At 35.9% G+C, this 21,510-nt stretch overlaps 1 protein-coding gene across 1 annotated transcript in view; it reads left to right on the forward strand.

The window, feature by feature from the left end:
• Window positions 1–21,510, forward strand: part of Sras (Ras converting CAAX endopeptidase Sras) — a 190,344-nt gene that overhangs the window by 116,151 nt on the left and 52,683 nt on the right. The window contains exons 2-3 of the mRNA XM_090406984.1: window positions 425–483; window positions 11,509–11,617. Of these exons, the coding sequence (XP_090263110.1) occupies window positions 425–483; window positions 11,509–11,617 (168 nt within the window). The remainder of the gene's footprint in view (window positions 1–424; window positions 484–11,508; window positions 11,618–21,510) is intronic.

Here is a 21,510-nt window from a genome sequence, read left to right on the forward strand (position 1 = left end):
TATTAGTCTCATAGCTTAGTTTCATCAGCTGTTATTCCAAATAACAAGTCTTCAACCTGTATTCTTGATAATATAAAGTAATAAGTATTCCTACAAACATTATAAGATTTCATACAACAGTAGTAATCTATTTTGTAATATCACAACGGGTAATAAATAGATACAAAAGCACACTTATGTATAATTCATGGATCACTAATATACATTTTTTTATTATTATTATTATTATTGCAGAAACTAAGAGTGGTTGCTATTAGAAAAAAAAATTAAACATATTAAGAGGAAACATTGAATTATAAGTGTAATGAATAATGTTATACAATTATATTTTTCTTTTATATATTATGAAAGCATTTTTAATAATTATTGGGATAATCTGTTGGGATTAAAGTGTTTTTAATTTTTCTTTGCTAATGTATTTTAGATCCAAGGTATTGGTTTGGAAACTTCAGAAGTTTAATATGGTTAAGGAATCATCTTGTGGTAAGTGCAGAAGGTTTCACTTCTTGAGATTTTAAATTGGAATTATGTTTTTAATTTCATAGTAAAAGTGTTTAATATCATTTAAGATTACAGTCGCTGGCATCAATGGAAAATTGCTGTTAATTTTTATTCATTAATTCTGGTTATTTATTTTTATATTATAGTTTCCTTCAAGTTTAAGTACTGTTTAGTAGAAAGTGGAAAGTCATGGAAAGTAATGTGTATGTATTTTATGTGAGATATTAAAATCTGATATCAGACAGGAGGGAGATATTAGTTCTTTACTCTGTGCATAAGATGCTATCTTCTTAACTAAATCTACCACAAGGCTTTAAACATCTTTAATAAAATTAAATAATTGCTGTAACAAATTTGGAATAAAAATGAACATTGAAAAGACTAAATAGAAAAGGTAATAGAAAACAGCTGCATTCTCTATATGAATCCTTTAGAATAGGTTACACAGTTTAACTATTTAAGTACAGTTTTTAATGAAGTTGGCGAAGTAAATATGGCAATAGATGATAGAATAAGGAATGCTGATATACTGGGAATCCATTTAAATAAATTACATGGAATGAGAAGGAAATTAGCTAAAAGACCAAACTAGCATTATACACAGTGGCGGCTCATGGCTTGAAATCGTGGGGGTACTGCAACTTACGAAATAAAATGAAAAAATATTGTTTATTATCGATAAAACATTTTAGAACATTATCACAATAATGTTCTAAAATAAAAACTATATTAAATGTTATGTCTTTAATTGTAATGTCCAAATATTTAAAGAGATAGAGTAAACAGGATAAGCACTACGAACACTCTACTACTGCCACAAAATGCATATAAACAACAATGGAATTACGCGACGGACAGTGCTGCATTACATTAATAGCTCGCATCTCACTATGACGTGCATATGCTTACGCACGTAGTAATATGACACTGTGGTGAACACAGTGCTGCTAGCATCCTTCGCCCTCCCAAGTGCTACAAGATGGATTTTTATTATTTTTTATACAAAATAAGAGAATTGTATAGGACTGTTGATGAAAAAATTGAATATTACAAGCAAATATAAATAAATAAATATATTTATATATCGAGAAAAATTGGAGATGCCGCAGTGCCTATGCATGAGTCGCCCCTGATTATACAAGACAGTATTTAAACTAATTTTAACTCCAAGATAAGAGAGGTGGATTTGAAACAGAACAATTGGTCAGAAAGAAACTAGACCAGACATGAGAATTCTGGGGAAAATTGGGAGAGTGAACAAAAGTATCAACCATATAAAAAAACATTTATCAGAAAACAGTTTGACATTATCAATATGTAAGAACATATAAGCAGACCTGATCCTAGATAGCATGGATATTCAACAGAGTAGGAGAAGAAGGGTTAGTTAGATAAAGATAGTTTGATATATTTAGAAGTGCTCTTTAATATTTAAATATATCAGCTCATCCATTCAAAGACCTGACAAATAATAGACCATTGGAAACTAGTCTATTCTTTAATGGAAACTAGTCATGAAATTTTAATTATGTTAAACTGTCATAATATTTGGTATACCATTATTACCTCTTGTTTGGGTTGAGAGGATATGCACTCTGCTGTCATTTTATTATTTTGCTTTGTTGTTGGATTGAATTACTTTTAGTTTTGTTTAGGATTGTGAAAAGTTTGGAGACTTTCAAAGAATGTTATTATCATTATCAAATTCCTGACATGTACCCTCAACAGGATATGATAGTACTACATGACAAACATCATTACTAACTTCCTATCTACAATTTTCCTCCAAATCAGTTTGTTACTTGTCGAGACCCCAACATTATCAGATCTTATATTTCTATTGTCTAAGGCACTTTGTACAGTATCAATGCACCTATATCTTGATCTTCCTCTGGGTTGTTTTCCTGCCAACCTGGCAGAGAACACTTGTTTTGCTAATCTTTCCTCGCCCATTCTGTTTAAGTGACCATACCACCTGAGATTAGCTCTGCTAACACATTCCTGGAAGCTGACAATGTCTAGTTCTTTCCTAATATCCTCGTTTTTAATATGATATTGCCATTGATGCTATCTGTACAGGCCTCTAATCTTTCTCAGGACTCTCATATCTCCGGTCTCTAGTCTTTGGTCAAGTGTTTTACTTCTGAACCAGCTCTCAGATCCATAAGTTAAAACTGGTTTTAACACTGTCTTGCATACAGCTAATTTAGTATTCCAACTAATTTCTCTTTTAATCCATATGAATTTATTCAGTTGACTTTCTACCATACTAGCATTGTTGATTCTGTTGTCTATTTCCATATTTAATTTACCATCTTCACTAAAAACCGTGCCTAAGTAGCTGAAATGTTTTTTACTTGTTCCACAGGTTCTCTATTCACAACACAGTTGACATTTTCAATGATTCTACCTACTTTCATTGTCTTTGTCTTTTTATTGCTGACCTTCATACCATATCTATTACAACTGTTATTCAATTTAGTCAGGCAATCTTGCAAACTTGTAGCAGATTTATTTAGAAATATAACATGGTCTGCATAAAGCAAAGAGTATACATTAACATCTCCAATTCTGATATCATGTTTAATACCACTTTGCTTCATAATGTGATCCATATAGATAATGAATAACAGAGGGGATAATGTACATCCTTGTCTCACACCAGATTTAACATTAAACAATCTTCCTGTATTTCCTTCAATTCTAACTGCTGACTTGCAACTCAAATAAAGACTAAGTATTGCTTGATATAATGCCCCATTGACACCATATAACAGTAGCATATTGAATAGCTTCTCTCTTGGCACCTTGTCATATGCCTTTTCCAGATCGACAAAGCTTAAATACAAATCTTTGTTATAGTCCCATGCTTTATCGACTATTTGTCGTAAAGTGAAGATCTGATCCTGACAGCCTCTCTTTGGCCTGAATCCAGCTTGTTCTTCAACAAGCTTTTCTTCCACAATTCTTCTGAACCGTCTCTCAAGTTTATGTGCATAAATCTTGCCAGGAACACTCAGTAGGGAAATACCTCTTTAATTCTCATATTCAGTTTTATTTCCCTTTTTATATATGGGTACTATGAGAGCTCTACTCCAATCATAGGGAATTCGTCTCTCTGTCCAGGCCTTCTGAACTATGCATTGCAGCCACTGTAAGACTTTTATACCACTATACTTCAGCATTTCTGGTCGAATATCATCTACTCCTGCAGCCTTTCCACATTTCAAGCCTTTGATGGTTTTTTCTAATTCAAGTATAGATTTGTATTCTTGACTGTATGCCTGTTGAGTGTTTTTTACCACTGTGCTATCACTGCTTGTTTCATTTAGCAATTTTTCGAAGTGATTACTCCATACTTAAAGAATATCTTTTTCTCCCATTTTCCTGTAATTAAACTTTATCATCTCTAACTCCTTTTACAGCACTCTTTCCTCCATTTCTAAGCTTCTTCAACAACTGGCAGAATATCTTTCCACCTTCTTGATATTTATTTTCTATGTTCTTACCAAAGTCCTCCCATGACTTTTGTTTAGCTAGTTTTACACAGTGTTTAGCTTTCTTACATTTGTCTTTGTATTCTCTAAGAGCACAAGCTGACTTATTTGCCAGGAACTTTGGATATTCTTTCTTCTTTTCCTTCACTGCCTCTTTAACTTCCTGTGTTCACCATGGAGGTCTCATTTTTCTATCCTTGCAGACAACCTCACCACATACCCCTCTGGCTGAATCAGTCAGTGTTTTCTTCAAGGCTTGCCGCCGAATCTTTAAGGTTTGGTTCCTGTTCTCAAACGCTTTCATTTTTTTTTTCAATAATCCTTGTGTATTTTAGTCTATAGTTCACATCTGAGAGCTGCTCAACTATTATTCGCTTTAAAAACTTTCTTACTTGTTATTCTTTTCAATACGAAATTCAATTTTATCTTGCTCAAGACTAAATAGTGATCACTCCCAATTTCAAATCCTCAGTACACTCTGGTGTCCTGCACCAGGGAGAAAACATCACTATAGACAATGAAATAGTCAATGAAACTTTTCTTATTCCTTGCCTCTTCTCTCCATGTGAATTTGTGCAGATTTTTATGTTGGAACATGGTGTTTGTAATAACCAGTCCATGTCCTGAGCAGAAATCCAACAGATATTTGTCATTATTATTATTAGCTTTGCTCATTTCTCCAAATTTTCCCAAAATATTTTTGTATGTCTGTCAATCATTTCCTACTCTGCTATTTACATCCCCAACAAGGACAAACTTTTCCTTTTTCATTGTGTCAGTTGTTTTTTCTACAGCATCAAAAAATTCCTCCACTTCTACCTTAGTAGAACCTTCTGTGGGACCATAGGCACAAATAAGTCTCATTGTCCAGTTCCCCATTCTCATATTTGCCCACATCACTCTACTTGAGACTGCCTGCCATTCAAGAAGATTAGCCTCGTATTTAATGTTGAATACAATGGCTACTCCTTCTTTTCCTTGATTGTTATTGCCTGAATATAACATTTAGTATTTATTGCTCAGAAAGATCTCGCCAGTTTTTGTATTTTTTGTTTCAATCACCCCTATTATGTCGATCTGGTACTTGTCTAATTCTTCAGCTAGTTCTATTTCTTTTGCAATTCAGGCTTCTTATGTTTATAGTACCGATCTTTAACTCTGGTGATATTGAGTTGGGATGTGCTTTCAGATTTGTTCCAGTAGCTGACTTTTCGCTGTTCACCCTGGTTTCCTGGCAAAAACAACGGGGGCCTTGTTTAACTGGGCGATGCCCCAGCCGGCATGAAATTTTGTCATGTTGTACCATCATTTTGTATATTGGTTTAAGCTAATAAGAATACAATTTGGTCGGTTAAATCCCAAATTGCCAGCCCATTCTCATTCGTTCAGTATCCAGGTAGATACCCAACAGGGTGCACCACGAGAAGGTGATGATTCAACATTTGGTCAGAAGCCCCCTGGTTGGTTCTCCGCATTCCTTCAAAGGCTATGTGGAGGTCTCCTCTCAGTTATATAGCTTTGATGCTTAAGCACCCCTGAATGTTATTATATACTATAAAAATTGTTATTATATACTATAAAAATTGTTATTATATACTATAAACTTTATTTTTTAAAAAAATAAAGTTTATTGACTTGAGTTTTGAAGAGTGTTATGCATAATATTGTAAGAGCAGGGTTTGGTAATTGAATGTTATTATATACTATAAAATAAAGTTTATTGACTTGAGTTTTGAAAAGTGTTATACATAATATTGTAAGAGCAGGGTTTGGTAACTTTTTTTAAAAAAAAGTATTTGCTGTCAAGCAGAATTTAGTGACTTTTGAAGGGGTATTACTTATATTGTAAGCAATAGCAGGATTTAGCAACTTTTGAAAAATATTATGTCTATTTAGTGATATTTACATATTGGGACTGGATACATTTGCATAGTTCAGTATCCAGAAACAACTTTCATTGCTTTCAGATATTGAGTGAGGTAATTGTTCTCCAATTGAGATGCATAATTCACTCATTATGAATGCTATAGTCATAGTTAGTTGTAATTGGTGCTTTCATTTTATTAAAAAAAAGTCTTCAGTAACTGAAACATTAAATAAAAAGTGGTATAGCTTTAATAACATCATATCATGAAATTTAGTAAAACTGATGTAAATATTGAGAGCTGTCAAACTTTGAACCATATGAAAAGTATTTCTGAAATAAAGAAATAACAAAAGGCAAAAGACTGACACTACGACTCTAGAAATAGTCTGTGCATAGGTTAATATTTTTTGAATTTAGTGTAGATTGTATCCCTTGGCCAAGAAGGTATTGTGTGAATGTGGTCAAGTTTAGTAGTGAGGGCATTGTTTTTGGAACAAATCAGTTTTGCCCTATTTTACAAGGTTTTTATAATCCCATACTATTGGAAAGGGAAAAAATAGACCATTGTTGAATAATAAATGGATTTATTTGTGTCGGTTATCTCTAAACTGAGAATGCTAAACATCTGTCAGATTAGCATGTAATCAAGGCATCCAGGAAGGGGAGGCATTTTATTTTTCTAAGGTGAATTGGATCTTTGGATGTTGAGATGTTTTAAGATACATGCAGTATCTTAAAAAGGAGGTAAGAACATTTGAGCCATGTGTTCAAATGGAGAACACATAATCTTGAGGGCTTTCTCTTCAAGGGTTTCCACTATGCAGTTAGCCTGTGGGATCAAGAAAGTGGTGAGTCCATTGCTGTTCCCTCTGATTTATTTTATAGAATTCTCATTGCCAAATGAAATAACTCGAGTACATAGTGGAGAAGAACATACGTTTTGGTGCTACACATTTTCTTTCTTTCTTTTTTTTTAAAGTGCCAAAGTTGAATTAAAGTGGTAGTGATATGCAACTTGGAACTCAGAGTCAAGTTGAATTTGTGTTTTGATAATTCTTTTAATAATAGCATTCATTGATTCAGCAGTATTTACTTGATTTAAAGTCACTCTAGATAAATTGTGGTGAAGCCAAAAGGAGTAAGTAGAAGTTAAATAGATTATGTGGAATTCTATTTAACCCAGTAGAATTCTGCTGGAATGTTATTATTTACTATTTTTTAATATGCAATATCATGTTGCATGCTTAATAGTACTCTCTCTCTCTCACACACACACACACACAAACACACACACGCTCACTCAACCAGCACTCTGAAAAAGTGAATTCAGTGCAGACTATTTTGAATTAAAACTGTGTAAATATTTAATAGTAATTTGATTGATTAAATCTAATTACCTTGATGGACCTGTGTTTCACTCGGGATTTCTCCATGAATGCAGGTCACAAAGATGCCTCCAACGAACTCGATCTTGAGCCTCTCTCTTCCATGTTATACCAATAGATTTCACTAGTGGATCTTCCCCCCATCTTGTAGGTGGTCTTCCTGGTTTTTTCTTTATTCTTGGTTGCCAGTTGAGTATTCTATATGTCCATCTGTTATCCCTGAGTCTGGCTATGTGACCTGCCCATCTCATCTTGCTTTCATATACTGCAGTTACTACATCTTTTATGCCTGATCTCTTTCTTAGTTCCGTGTTGCTAATATGTTCCATTTTGCTGATATTACAAATCCTACGTTCTATTGTATGCTGAGTTATTCTGAGAGTCTCTTCTTCTTTTCTTGTCATGTTCCTGGTCCATATGTGAGTGATGGAAGAACATCACTATTAAATAGCTTTGCCTTTGCAGAGATGTCAAGATTTGGATCAGTGTTTCTTTTAGTCTGTTGAATGATAGCCATGCAGCTTTCTTTCTTTTTGTTAGTTCTTCAGATAGATCATTATTCATTTTTATTTGTTTAAGTTAAGGGATATTACATCCCATATTGTTTCTTAGCCAAATAAGAAACTCAAAAGAGTTTCATGCCGAATATAGAAATTATATAAAGTTCGGCGATTCCAAGCGTAAGCAAAAAATACCTGGATAGCAGCAACTGACCCTTAAGGTAGTGCAAGCTGAGGCAACTCATAGCAAAGGTGGAGCAAGCTCTGATCACTATTCTTGATATTTACCCATAATGCGAACTTAGCTCCTAGGAGCTGTATTACTGTTCAACATTATGAGAGAAGGTCACTACCCAGACCGGTTTCAACCTTCATTGAGGTCTCATCAGTGAGTAGGTAGACCTAATTAATACCAAGTTTGTAGCGAACAGAACTTGCACCCCTTCTATGAGAATTGCCAAGTGGTGTCCTAATAAATTACTAAATATATTAAATAACTAAATAAATGAATTGAAGCCTTTGGCTCTTCATATATTTAGTAATTCATTTTTATTGTTTGTCCTAAGTAATTGTAGGAGTCAACTTGTTCTATAGGGATGTCATTAATACATATGTGACTGTCACTTGTGTAGATGTTTTTGATCCATTTTGTTTTTTCTAGATGCATTTCTAAGCCTATCTTACTGCTGTTTGTGTATATTTTTTCACCTATTTCCTCTAGGTCTTTTGTGTTGTGGGATATCAGTACTTGATCATCGGCAAACATAAGGATTTGTAGTTTTTCACCATCTATGCTTATTTCTCCATTTAGGTCTATTTTTTTCAGAATGTATTCTAAAGTGCTGGTAAATAGATTAGAGGAGATCATATCGCCTTGGCAGACCCCTCTCTTTATATCTATATTTATAGGTTGATCAAATAGGGTTATTTGTGTGGTGTGATTTTTGTTAATTTCTTTTATCATGTGGATGTAAGTAGGGTCCACATTTATTTCCAGTAAGGCACTGATGATTACATTTGATTATATCAAATGCTTTAAAAAAGCATTTGATATCCTATGGTATCAAATGCTTTTTTAAAATCAATAAAGAGGAAACATAGAAACATATTATGCTCTGCATTTTTCTGTTAGTTGTGAAATGACCTGATATGATCTATTGTGGAGAAGCCTCGTCTGAATCCTGCCTGCTCTCTACTGGAGTTGTCTTTGAGTGTGTTTTGGATTCTGTTCAGAATTATTCTGTTCATGATTTTATATATATGTGAGAGAGAGAGAGAGAGTAGACAGGTTGGATGATAGTTTTTTTTGTCTTCCTTGTTCCCTTTTTTGAATAGAAGTATGGTTTTTGAGGTCTTCCATTCCTCTGGAATCTTTCTTTCTTTGAAGTACCACGTGACTCTGGCAGCTAAGGCTTTGAAAATAATTGGTCCACCTTGTTGGATTTCTTCAGCCTTAACATGATCAAGTCCTGAGGCTTTACCTTTACTCATTTTCTTAAGGACATGTTCTATTTCTTCTGGAAGTACATCTGGTATGTTGTTTGATTTTGGAATGATAGGTTCTGAAACTTGGCACTTCGTTGCATAGAGATCTTTATAAATATTTTGCACAATTTCTTCTATCCTTTTTCTATTAGTATGTTTTTCTCCATTTTGATCCTGTAATTGACTGTTTAAAATTTAAGTCTTTCTATATTTTTTTCAGGCTGGTTTTTGCTTGCACTGCTTCTCTTAGTTTTTGTATCCTGAAGGCATAGCTAAACTAAAGGAGGTGGAGAAATAATTTGCAAAATCTATCTTGGGCAAATTTTTTATCCTTTGTCTGAGATCTTGGGAAAAGTCTACTGTTATTCTGATACACAACAAAGCAAAGTGGAGGACTTGAATTATTAACCTCTCAATCTGCCGTCAGTGATGTACAAAGTGTTTACAAAAGTCTTAGCTAATAGGCTTTGTACAACTCTAGACATTGGACATTCAAAAGAACAGGCAGACTTTAGAAGTAGATTCAGCATAGTGGACCATATTCAAGTTGTACAACAGAGATTATTGAACAATTCATTGAATACCAACTCCCATTAGGCTTTGGTTTTCCCTTTCAGTCATTTCTAACCTTAGGTGACTTTGTAGGCATTGCCCACAAAGTATTCCTGTTAAGATTTTTACAGGGTAGTTCACCATTGCTTTCCCTAACCCCCAATTTTATCCGGGCTCAGGACTGGCGTATGGCTGGGACGTATTAATGACTGTAATCCATGTCTGTTCATGGGGACTTTTTTCCTGTTCTGGGGGAAGAAAACCAAAGTTTCTGGGTGAACCCCCCCCCCCCCCCACACACACCTATGAGACTGGCTAACTCACCTTTAGTCGAAAGAGACCAGATAAAGGTTTCTCATGTCACTGATGGGAATCGAACCCAGGTCTTTCTGACCAAAGGGCTTCACCTATACCGACTGAGCTACGAGGCTCAGACAGTCTTTGATTCAGCAAAACTTTCACAATACTTGAAGCACTATAAAATACATGTGGTGGAGGAGCCATTTGTATGGACTGTCAAATCATATATCAATGCAACAGCAACACCTTATTTTGATGGAAACATCTCCGCTGTGTAAGTACAGAGAGGCACATGACAAGATGACACAGTATCCCAAAACTATTCACACCATGATTTTGGAAGAGGTGTCCAAGTTTCTCAGTTTGGAAGAAAAAGGGATGAAGATAAATGGGCGAGATTTAAGCCATTTATGCTTTGCAGATGACATACTTATCATTACTTCAAGTCCAGATGAACTATAGACTTGTATCCATCCTATCCATACAACTGGCTTAAATTCAATAGCTATGTGTAATAAATCAAAGATGATGAAATTGAACAAGTGAATCACTATATCTGTTTATAGATATCAGTGGATCAAAATCACTATAGATATCAGTCGATCAAAATACCATGGAGGAAGAGAAGCGATGAATGCTTGGCTGGAAAGGACTTCATCTAGCATTGGATTAGTAACAGCTAATGATGAATCTGCTTGAAAGGAATTATGAAAACATTATGTATTGTCTTTTTCAAGATGTGCAGAAGATGTTCTTGGTTTTATTGCTAATTAGATATGAAAAAAGAACTGTCACAAAAAAACCAGATCACCGAGTTGTTCCAAAAATTGTGAGAATTGTTAAACAGATGCAAGAGCATTCATTAGTATTATTCAAACTAACTCAGATGAGTAAAATGATATCCCTTAAAATGTGTGTATGTATATATATATATATATATATTGCCAGCTTGGTTGGCTGAGTGGTTAGTGTATCTGCTCTCCAGCTAAAAGGCTGCAGATTCGAATCCTACCGTGGGCATGGTTGATTGTGATTGTCTATGAAAATACTTTGGAAAAAGTATTTTTACCAGTCTGTGAAGTGTAGGTGTAGTGGTGCTGGTGTAGATGATGATAGTAGTTGTTGTTCGCTGTAAAACGGAGAGCTGTAGAGTAGGTGCCCACTCTTGATGAGTCTTTGGACTCCCTGGAGGTGCCACGTAATAATAATAATGATCATATATATATTATAAAATAATATATATATATATGTGTGTGTGTATATATATATATATATATTTTTTTTTTTCTTTTGATGTTTAACAAAAGAAATTGCATATTATACATTTCACCCCAAACATTTTTGCATGTTTTGATTTTATAAAAATTTTGTTAATGTGTTTATACATATGATTTAGATAATTATTTTCTCTCTGACTCCAGGCTCCATTTTCTGAAGAATTCACCTTTCGTGCCTGCATGTTGCCTATCCTTGTGCCTTGTTTTGGTGTTTACTCTTCCATCCTTGTATGCCCCCTTTTTTTTGGGGTGGGTGAGTAGTTGATACTTATTAATATTAGGGTTTTGGTTTTGAATTTCTGTGTTGGTAAAATTCTATTTTGGTGGAGTTAAGTTAAATGTATTGTAACTTTCTTGTATTAAAAATTACATTTCTTGTATGTGGATTAAGTTTATTATAATATATTTATTAAGATTAAAACTTATTAAAGGTCAGATGATGTTTGGCATTTGCAAAATTACATTTTCCATTAATCAGTTATATATATATGAATTATTCAGTTATCAATGCTGTAATAGAAAAATTTTAATAGGAATGAATCTGGCATGGTATGGTCTGCTGTGTTTAGACATGCATTATCTCCCCCCCCCCCCCTCCCATACCACATTGTTTTTCCTGCATGTGTAATCATCATTTTTGAAGCTTCAATTATAACATGGTGTATGTTCCTTCTAGATATTTTTAGAATAATGAATCTTTATATTTGTATGATATAGCCAGAGAACAGCTTTAAATTAAACATATAAAAATTTCTTGTGTAGGGGTGCTTAAGGGTCAAAGCTGTATAACTGAGAGGAGACCTCCACATAGCCTTTAAAGGAATGTGGAGAACCGACCAGGGCTTCTGACCTAATGTCCAATCCTCACCTTCTCGTGGTGCACCCTGTTGGGTATCTACTTTGATACTGAACGAACGAGGATGGGCTGGCAATTTGGGATTTAGCCGACCAAATTGTATTCTTATTGGTTAAACCAAAATAAAAAATGATGGTACAACATGACAAAATTTCATGCCGGCTGGGGCGTCGCCCGGTTAAACAAGGCCCCCGTTGTTTTCGCCAGGGAACCAGGGCGAACAGCGAAAAGTCAGCTACTGGAACAAATCTGAAAACAAACCCCAACTCAACATCACCAGAGTTAAAGATCGGTACTATCAACGTAAGAAGCCTGAATGGCAAAGAAATGGAGCTAGCTGAGGAATTAGATAAGTACCAGATCGACATAATAGGGGTGACTGAAACAAAAAGACAAAAACTGGTGAGATCTTTCTGAGCAATAAATACAAAATGTTATATTCAGGCAATGACAATCAAGGAAAAGAAGGAGTAGCCATAGTATTCAACACAAAATACGAGGCTAATCTTCTTGAATGGCAGTCAGTCTCAAGTAGAGTAATGTGGGCAAATATGAGAATGGGGAACTGGACAATGAGACTTATTTGTGCCTATGGTCCCACAGAAGGTTCTACTAAGGTAGAAGTGGAGGAATTTTTTGAGGCTTTAGAAAAAGCAACTGACACAATGAAAAAGGAAAAGTTGGTCCTTGTTGGGGATCTAAATAGTAGAGTAGGAAATGATTGTGAGACATACAAAAATATTTTGGGAAAATTTGGAGAAAAGAGCAAAGCTAATAATAATGGCAAATATCTGTTGGATTTCTGCTCAGGACATGGACTGGTTATTACTAACACCATGTTCCAACATAAAAATGTGCACAAATTCACATGGAGAGAAGAGGCTAGGAATAAGAAAAGTCTCATTGACTATGTTATTGTTGATAGTGATGTTTTCTCCCTGGTGCAGGACACCAGAGTGTACAGAGGATTTGAAATTGGAAGTGATCACTATTTAGTCTTGAGCAGGATAAAATTGAATTTCATATTGAAAAGAATAACATGTAAGAAAGTTTTAAAGCGAATAAAAGTTGAGCAGCTCTCAGATGTGAACTGTAGACTAAAATACAGAAATATTATTGAAAAGAAAATGAAAGAGTTTGAGAACAGGAATCAAACCTTGGAGATTCAGTGGCAAACTCTGAAGGAAACATTGATTAATTCTGCCAGAGAGGCATGTGGTGAGGTTGTGTGCAAGGATAAAAAAATCCGAACTCCCTGGTGGACACAGGAAGTTAAAGAGGCAGTGAAGGAAAAGAAGAAAGCATATCAAAAGTTCCTGGCAAATAAGTCAGCTTTTACTCTTACAGAATACAGAGACAAATGTAAGAAAGCTAAACAGTGTGTAAAACTAGCTAAACAAAAGTCATGGGAGGACTTTGGCAAGAATATAGAAAATAAATATCAAGAAGGTGGCAAAATATTCTGGAGGTTGTTGAAGAAGCTTAGGAATGGAGGAAAGAGTGCTGTAAAAGGAATTAGAGATGATAAAGGTGAAATGAAAACAGGAGAAAAAGATATCCTTGAAGTATGGAGTAATTACTTTGAAAAACTGCTAAATGAAACAAGCAGTGATGACAGCACAGTGATAAAAAACACTGACCAGGCATGCAGTCAGGAATACATATCCATACTTGAAGTAGAAAAAGCCATCAAAGGCCTGAAATGTGGAAAAGCAGCAGGAGTAGACGATATTCGACCAGAAATGCTGAAGTACGGTGGTATAAGAGTCTTACAGTAGCTGCACTGCATAGTTCAGAAAGCCTGGACAGAGGGACGAATTCCCGATGATTGGAGTAGAGCTCTCATAGTACCCATATATAAAAAGGGAAATAAAACTGAATGTGAGAATTACAGAGGTATTTCCCTACTGAGTGTTCCTGGCAAGATCTATGCAAGTATACTTGAGAAACGGTTGAGAAGAATTGTGGAAGAAAAGCTTGGTGAAGAACAAGCTGGATTCAGGCCAAATAGAGGCTGTCAGGATCAGATCTTCACTTTACGACAAATAGTCGAGAAAGCATGGGAATATAACAAAGATCTGTATTTAAGTTTTGTCGATTTGGAAAAGGCATATGACAAGGTGCCAAGAGAGAAGCTATTCAATACGCTGCAGTTATATGGTGTCAATGGGGCATTATATCAAGCAATACTTAGTCTTTATTTGAGTTGTGAGTCAGCAGTTAGAATTGAAGGAAGTACAGGAAGATGGTTTAATGTTAAATCTTGTGTGAGACAAGGATGTACATTATCCCCTCTGTTATTCATTATCTATATGGATCACATTATGAAGGAATGTGGTATTAAACCTGATATCAAAATTGGAGATGTTAATGTCAGCTCTTTGCTTTATGCGGATGATGTTATACTTCTAAATAAATCCGCTACAAGTCTGCAAGATTCTCTGACTAAATTGAATAGCTGTTGTAATAGATATGGTATGAAGTAACTGGTAATTAATTTACGGAATTGACAACGCATATAAAGTAAATTAATTAAAGATAACTTTAATGAATCACTTCTATATTTCGGCAATGTCACATTGCCATCTTCGGGAACATAAGGATATGGTATGTGCACTAAGGAACTAACAAAGCAAATGAGGAAGAAAATAAGAACTAATTTTGTTCCTAAAGTCCTAATGGTGCCCTCTTGCGGGCTAATTTGGTAGTCTTGGCAGTTGGGCTGAAGTTCTCAAAATGAAAGTCTCCCAAATTTGGGGCAGTTTCATGCACCCAAATTTGTTGAGGTTAGGAACGTTTTTTAGAGCTGCTGAAGATTCTTTGAATAGTCTTTCGTATTTAAACTTGCTGCGATGGATTATTTTTGTCTTCTTCCAACGAATTTTATGGTGGGTATCTAAGGCATGGTCTGCCAGCCCAGAGCGGCTGTACTGGTGGAACCGGATGTAGTCTTGGTGTTCTGAAATCCTGATATTTGTTGTTCTGCCTGTTTGGCCAAAGTAGGACAATTTGCAGCTGCAAGGGACCTGGTATACACCAGGTAGGTCTAGGGGAAGTGGTTGGTCTTTGGTAGAGCGGATAAGGGATGCCAACTTTTTATATGGTCTGTAACAGGAAGTAAGGTCATATTTTTTGAGGATATTAGTTATTTTTTCAGAGGTGCCTTGGATGTAGGGGATAGTGATAGACTTGGTGTAGTCTTTATTGTGGAGGGGGGGAGGGGGGTTGTGGTTTACAGGTTTTAGTATTTTTTGGATTTTTTTGGGGTTGTAGCCATTGGCTAAGAAAGTGTTGAGGATGTGGTTTAGTTCCATAGTCAGGGCCTTGTCATCTGAGCAGATTAATTTTGCCCTGTTAAATAGTGTTTTTATCACCCCATATTGTTGTGAGGGGGGGTGGTGGGATTGCTGGTGAATGTATCTGCCAGTGTGGGTGGGTTTTCTGTAAACAGAGAAAACCAAAGATCCATCAAGCTGGCGGGTGATTAAAGTGTCTAGGAAGGGGAGGGTGTTGTTTTCCTCTTTTTCTAAGGTGAACTGGACTCTGGGATGTTGGTTGTTTAAGTGTGTTAGGAAGGAGTGGAGTGTATCTGAGCCATGTGGCCAAATAGCAAACACATCATCCACATAACGAAGCCAAATAGTGGGTTTTTGTGGGGCGGAGTTTAAGGCTTTCTCTTCAAATGTCTCCATAAAGAAATTGGCCAAGGGTGGGGAAAGTGGTGAACCCATGGCTGTCCCCTCTATCTGTTTGTAGAACTTTCCTTGCCAAACGAAATAGCCTGAGTTCATTGTGAACTGAAATAGGGCTGAGATATCGGGAGGAAACTTGGCTTGGATGAGCTCAAAGGTTTCTTTGAGTGGGACATTAGTGAATAGGGAGGAGACGTCAAAACTGACCATTATGTCAGTGTGTTGGAGTGTGAGGTTTTCTATACTGGCTTTAAAGTGGGCCGAGTTTTTTATGTTTGATGCTGTGTTGCCAGTGTAGTGTGTGAGCGTTTTGGCTAAATGTTTGGCTAATTTATATGTGGGGGAATCAATGCCATCCACTATGGGACGTAATGGCACATTTTGTTTATGTATTTTTGGGAGTCCATATAATCGGGGGGGTCTAGAGTTATAAGGTTTAAGTTTGTTGGTGACTTCCACAGGCCAAGAAGTGACTTCCTTAAGGAGTCTGTGGATAGTTCTGATCTGAGAGTTGGTCGGATTATATTCAATGGGGAGGTAAGTAGTACGGTCTCGTATTAAAGAATTTAGCTTACCTTTGTAGTCTTTTTGATTGAGTACCACAGTGGAGCTTCCCTTATCAGCTTTGGTGATTACTATTTTTTTGTTGTTTCTTAATTCTTGTAGGGCTGTATATTCGTTTTTGGATAAGTTGGATTTTGGAGGTTTGGATTTCGTGAGAACACCGACTACATCCAGTCTCACGTTGTTGGCGATGTGGTTAGGCAGGTTGCGAATTCCACGCTCTATTTGGATCATGATTTCTTCAGCAGGAATCCTTTTTGGAGCTAGGGCGAAATTGTGACCACGTGAAAGTGCGGTGAGTGCTTCAGGCTTTAAAACTGCCGACGAGAGGTTGACTACTGTGTTGAGTGGTGGCTTGGGTACAGAAGTAGAAGTCTTTGTCAGGTTTTCGTATTTTTTCACGTGTCGACTACGTACTTTTTCGAAGTACGTAGTCGACACGTGAAACACGTGAAAGTCGACACCCCCTCCCCCCCTCCACAATAAAGACTACACCAAGTCTATCACTATCCCCTACATCCAAGGCACCTCTGAAAAAATAACTAATATCCTCAAAAAATATGACCTTACTTCCTGTTACAGACCATATAAAAAGTTGGCATCCCTTATCCGCTCTACCAAAGACCAACCACTTCCCCTAGACCTACCTGGTGTATACCAGGTCCCTTGCAGCTGCAAATTGTCCTACTTTGGCCAAACAGGCAGAACAACAAATATCAGGATTTCAGAACACCAAGACTACATCCGGTTCCACCAGTACAGCCGCCCGGGGCTGGCAGACCATGCCTTAGATACCCACCATAAAATTCGTTGGAAGAAGACAAAAATAATCCATCGCAGCAAGTTTAAATACGAAAGACTATTCAAAGAATCTTCAGCAGCTCTAAAAAACGTTCCTAACCTCAACAAATTTGGGTGCATGAAACTGCCCCAAATTTGGGAGACTTTCATTTTGAGAACTTCAGCCCAACTGCCAAGACTACCAAATTAGCCCGCAAGAGGGCACCATTAGGACTTTAGGAACAAAATTAGTTCTTATTTTCTTCCTCATTTGCTTTGTTAGTTCCTTAGTGCACATACCATATCCTTATGTTCCCGAAGATGGCAATGTGACATTGCCGAAATATAGAAGTGATTCATTAAAGTTATCTTTAATTAATTTACTTTATATGCGTTGTCAATTCCGTAAATTAATTACCAGTTATGTCTAACCAACGTATAAGTCTTACTACTAGAAATATGGTATGAAGGTCAGCAATAAAAAGACAAAGACAATGAAAATAGGCAGAATCATTGAAAATGTCAACTGTGTTGTGAATGGAGAACCTGTGGAACAAGTAAAACATTTCAGCTACTTAGGCACAATTTTTACTGAAGATGGTAAACTAAATATAGAAATAGACAACAGAATCAGCAAAGCTGGTATCTTGGGAAGTCAATTGAATAAATTCATATGGAATAAGAAAGAAATTAGTCGGAACACTAAATTTGCTGTATACAAGACTGTGTTCAAGCCAATTTTAACTTATGGATCTGAGAGCTGGGTCAGAAGTAAAACACTTGACCAGAGACTAGAGACCACAGATATGAGAGTCCTGAGAAAGATTAGAGGCATGAACAGATGGCATCAATGGCAATATCATATTAAAAATGAGGATATTAGGAAAGAACTTGACATTGTCAGCATCAAGGAATGCATTAGCAGAGCTAATCTCAGATGGTATGGTCACTTAAATAGAATGGGAGAGGAAAGATTAGCAAAACAAGTGTTCTCTGCCAGGTTGGCAGGAAAACGACCCAGAGGAAGACCAAGATATAGGTGGATTGATATGGTACAAAGTGCCTTAGACGATAGAAATATAAGATCTGATAATGTTGGAGTCTTGACAAGTAACAGACTGATTTGGAGGAAAATTGTAGATAGGAAGTTAGTAATGATGTAATTTTTTCATGTAGTACTGTCATATCCTGTACACCCCTTGAGGGTACATGGCAGGAATTTGATGATGATGATGATGATGAAATTTCTTGTGCTTATTTTCTTGTCTTAAAGACCATTAAGGTCTGTGTTCTCATTTCTTGACCTCTTTCTATTTATTGATCCTATGATTAGATTAATTATGACTTAAAAAATATATTTACTCATACATTTCAGTTTTTATTCAAACATATCATTTTTAACGTACACCTACTAATATTGATGGGAAATATAAGTACATATTTCAGTCCAGCAAATTTACTGTTATACAAAAATTTTTGTGTAACAGTAAGCTATCACTTTTTGTCACATAAAGAATATTACACTATATGTTTGTGTCTTTTGTAGTAACTTTATTTTCTCAGCATCATCAGGACTAATATAAAAAAAACAAAATATCAGGAAAACATAGGACAGTTGAATTACATAGCTTAATTGAAGATCACCAGGTGCTTAAGGGTCAAAGCGATATAACTGAGAGGAGACCTCCATATAGCCTTTAAAGGAATGCAGAGAACCGACCAGGACTTCTGACCTAATCGTGGTGCACCCTGTTGGGTATCAACCTGGATACTGAGTGAACGAGGATGGGCTGGCAATTTTGGATTTAACCGACCAAATTGTATTCTTGTTGGCTTAAACCAAAATACAAAATGATGGTACAACATGACAAAATTTCATGCCGGCTGGGGCGTCGCCTGGTTAAACAAGGCCCCCTGTTGTTTTAGCCAGGGAACCAGGGCGAACAGCGAAAAGTCAGCTACTAGAACAAATCTGAAAACACCCCAACTCAACATCACCAGAGTTAAAGATCAGTACTATCAACGTAAGAAGCCTGAATGGCAAAGAAATGGAGCTAACTGATGAATTAGATAAGTACCAGATCGACATAATAGGGGTGACTGAAACAAAAAAGACAAAAACTGGTGAGATCTTTCTGAGCAATAAATTCAAAATGTTATATTCAGGCAATGACAATCAAGGAAAACAAGGAATAGCCATAGTATTCAACACTAAATATGAGACTAATCTTCTTGAATGGCAGGCAGTCTCAAGTAAAGTGATGTGGGCAAATATGAGAATGGGGAACTGGACAATGAGACTTATTTGTGCCTATGGTCCCACAGAAGGTTATACTAAGGTAGAAGTGGAAGAATTTTTTGATGCTTTAGAGAAAGCAACTGACACAATGAAAAAGGAAAAGTTTGTCCTTGTTGGGGATGTAAATAGCAGAGTAGGAAATGATTGTCAGACATACAAAAATATTTTGGGAAAATTTGGAGAAAAGAGCAAAGCTAATAATAATGGCAAATACCTATTGGATTTCTGCTCAGAACATGCACTGGTTATTACTAACACTATGTTCCCACATAAAAATGTGCACAAATTCACATGGAGATAAGAGGCAAGGAATAAGAAAAGTCTCATTGACTATGTTATTATTGATAGTGATGTTTTCTCCCTGGTGCAGGACACCAGAGTGTGCAGAGGATTTGAAATTGGAAGTGATCACTATTTAGCTTGAGCAGGATAAAATTGAATTTCATATTGAAAAGAATAACATGTAAGAAAGTTATAAAGCGAATAAAAGTTGAGCAGCTCTCAGATGTGAACTCATCATCATCAAATTCCTGCCATGTACCCTCAAGGGGGTGCACAAGATATGATAGTACTACATGACAAACTCACATCATTACTAACTTCCTATCTACAATTTTCCTCCAAATCAGTCTGTTACTTGTCGAGACCCCAACATTATCAGATCTTATATTTCTGTCATCTAAGGCACTTTGTACCCTACCAAACCACCTATATCTTGGTATTCCTCTGGGTCGTTTTGCTGCCAACCTGGCAGAGAACACTTGTTTTGCCAATCTTTCCTTGCCCATTCTGTTTAAATGACCATATCACCTGAGATTAGCTCTGCTGATGCATTCCTGGATGCTGATAATGTCAAGTTCTTTCATAATATCATCATTTTTAATATGATATTGCCATTGATACCATCTGTTCACGCCTCTAATCTTTCTCAGGACTCTCATATCTGCAGTCTCTAGTCTTTGGTCATGTGTTTTACTTCTGACCCAGCTCTCAGATCCATAAGTTAAAACTGGTTTTAACACTGTCTTGTATACAGCTAATTTAGCTGTATACAAGACATTAGCTGTATTCTGACTAATTTCTCTCTTATTCCATATGTATTTATTCAATTGACTTCCTACTATACCAGCTTTATTGATTCTGTTGGTCATTTCCATATTTAATTTACATCTTCACTAAAAATCGTGCCTAAGTAGATGAAATGTTTTACTTGTTCCACGGGTTCTCCGTTCACAATGCAGTTGACATTTTCAACGATTCTTCCTATTTTCATTGTATTTGTCTTTTTATTGCTGACCTTCATACCGTATCTATTACAACAGTTATTCAATTTAGTCAAGGAATCTTGCAGACTCGTAGTGGATTTATTGATAAGTATAACATCGTCCGCATAAAGCAAAGAGCTGACATTAACATCTTCGATTTTGATATCATGTTTAATACCACTTTCCTTCATAATGTGATCCATATAGATAATGAATAACAGAGGAAATAATAATGTACATCCTTGTCTCACACCAGATTTAACATTAAACCATCTTCCTGTACTTCCATCAATTCTAACTGCTGACTTACAACTCAAATGAAGACTAAATATTGCTTGATATAATGCTCCATTGACACCATATAACTGTAGCGTATTGAATAGCTTCTCTCTTGGCATTTTTTCATATGCTTTTTCCAGATCCACAAAACTCAAATAGAGATCTTTGTTATTCCCATGATTTCTCTACTATTTGTCGTAAAGTGAAGATCTGATCCTGACAGCCTCTATTTGGTCTGAATCTAGCTTGTTCTTCACCAAGCTTTTCTTTCACAATTCTTCTCAACCGTTTCTCAAGTATACTTGCATAGATCTTGCCAGTAACACTCAGTAGGGAAATACCTCTGTAATTCTCACATTCAGTTTTATTTCCCTTTTTATATATGGGTACTATTAGAGCTCTACTCCAATC

This window comes from Typopeltis vanoorti, chromosome 17 (genome assembly GCF_054136105.1).
Source record: "Typopeltis vanoorti isolate ZY-2024b chromosome 17, IOZ_Tvanoo_1.0, whole genome shotgun sequence".
In the NCBI taxonomy this organism is placed as follows: domain Eukaryota; kingdom Metazoa; phylum Arthropoda; class Arachnida; order Uropygi; family Thelyphonidae; genus Typopeltis; species Typopeltis vanoorti.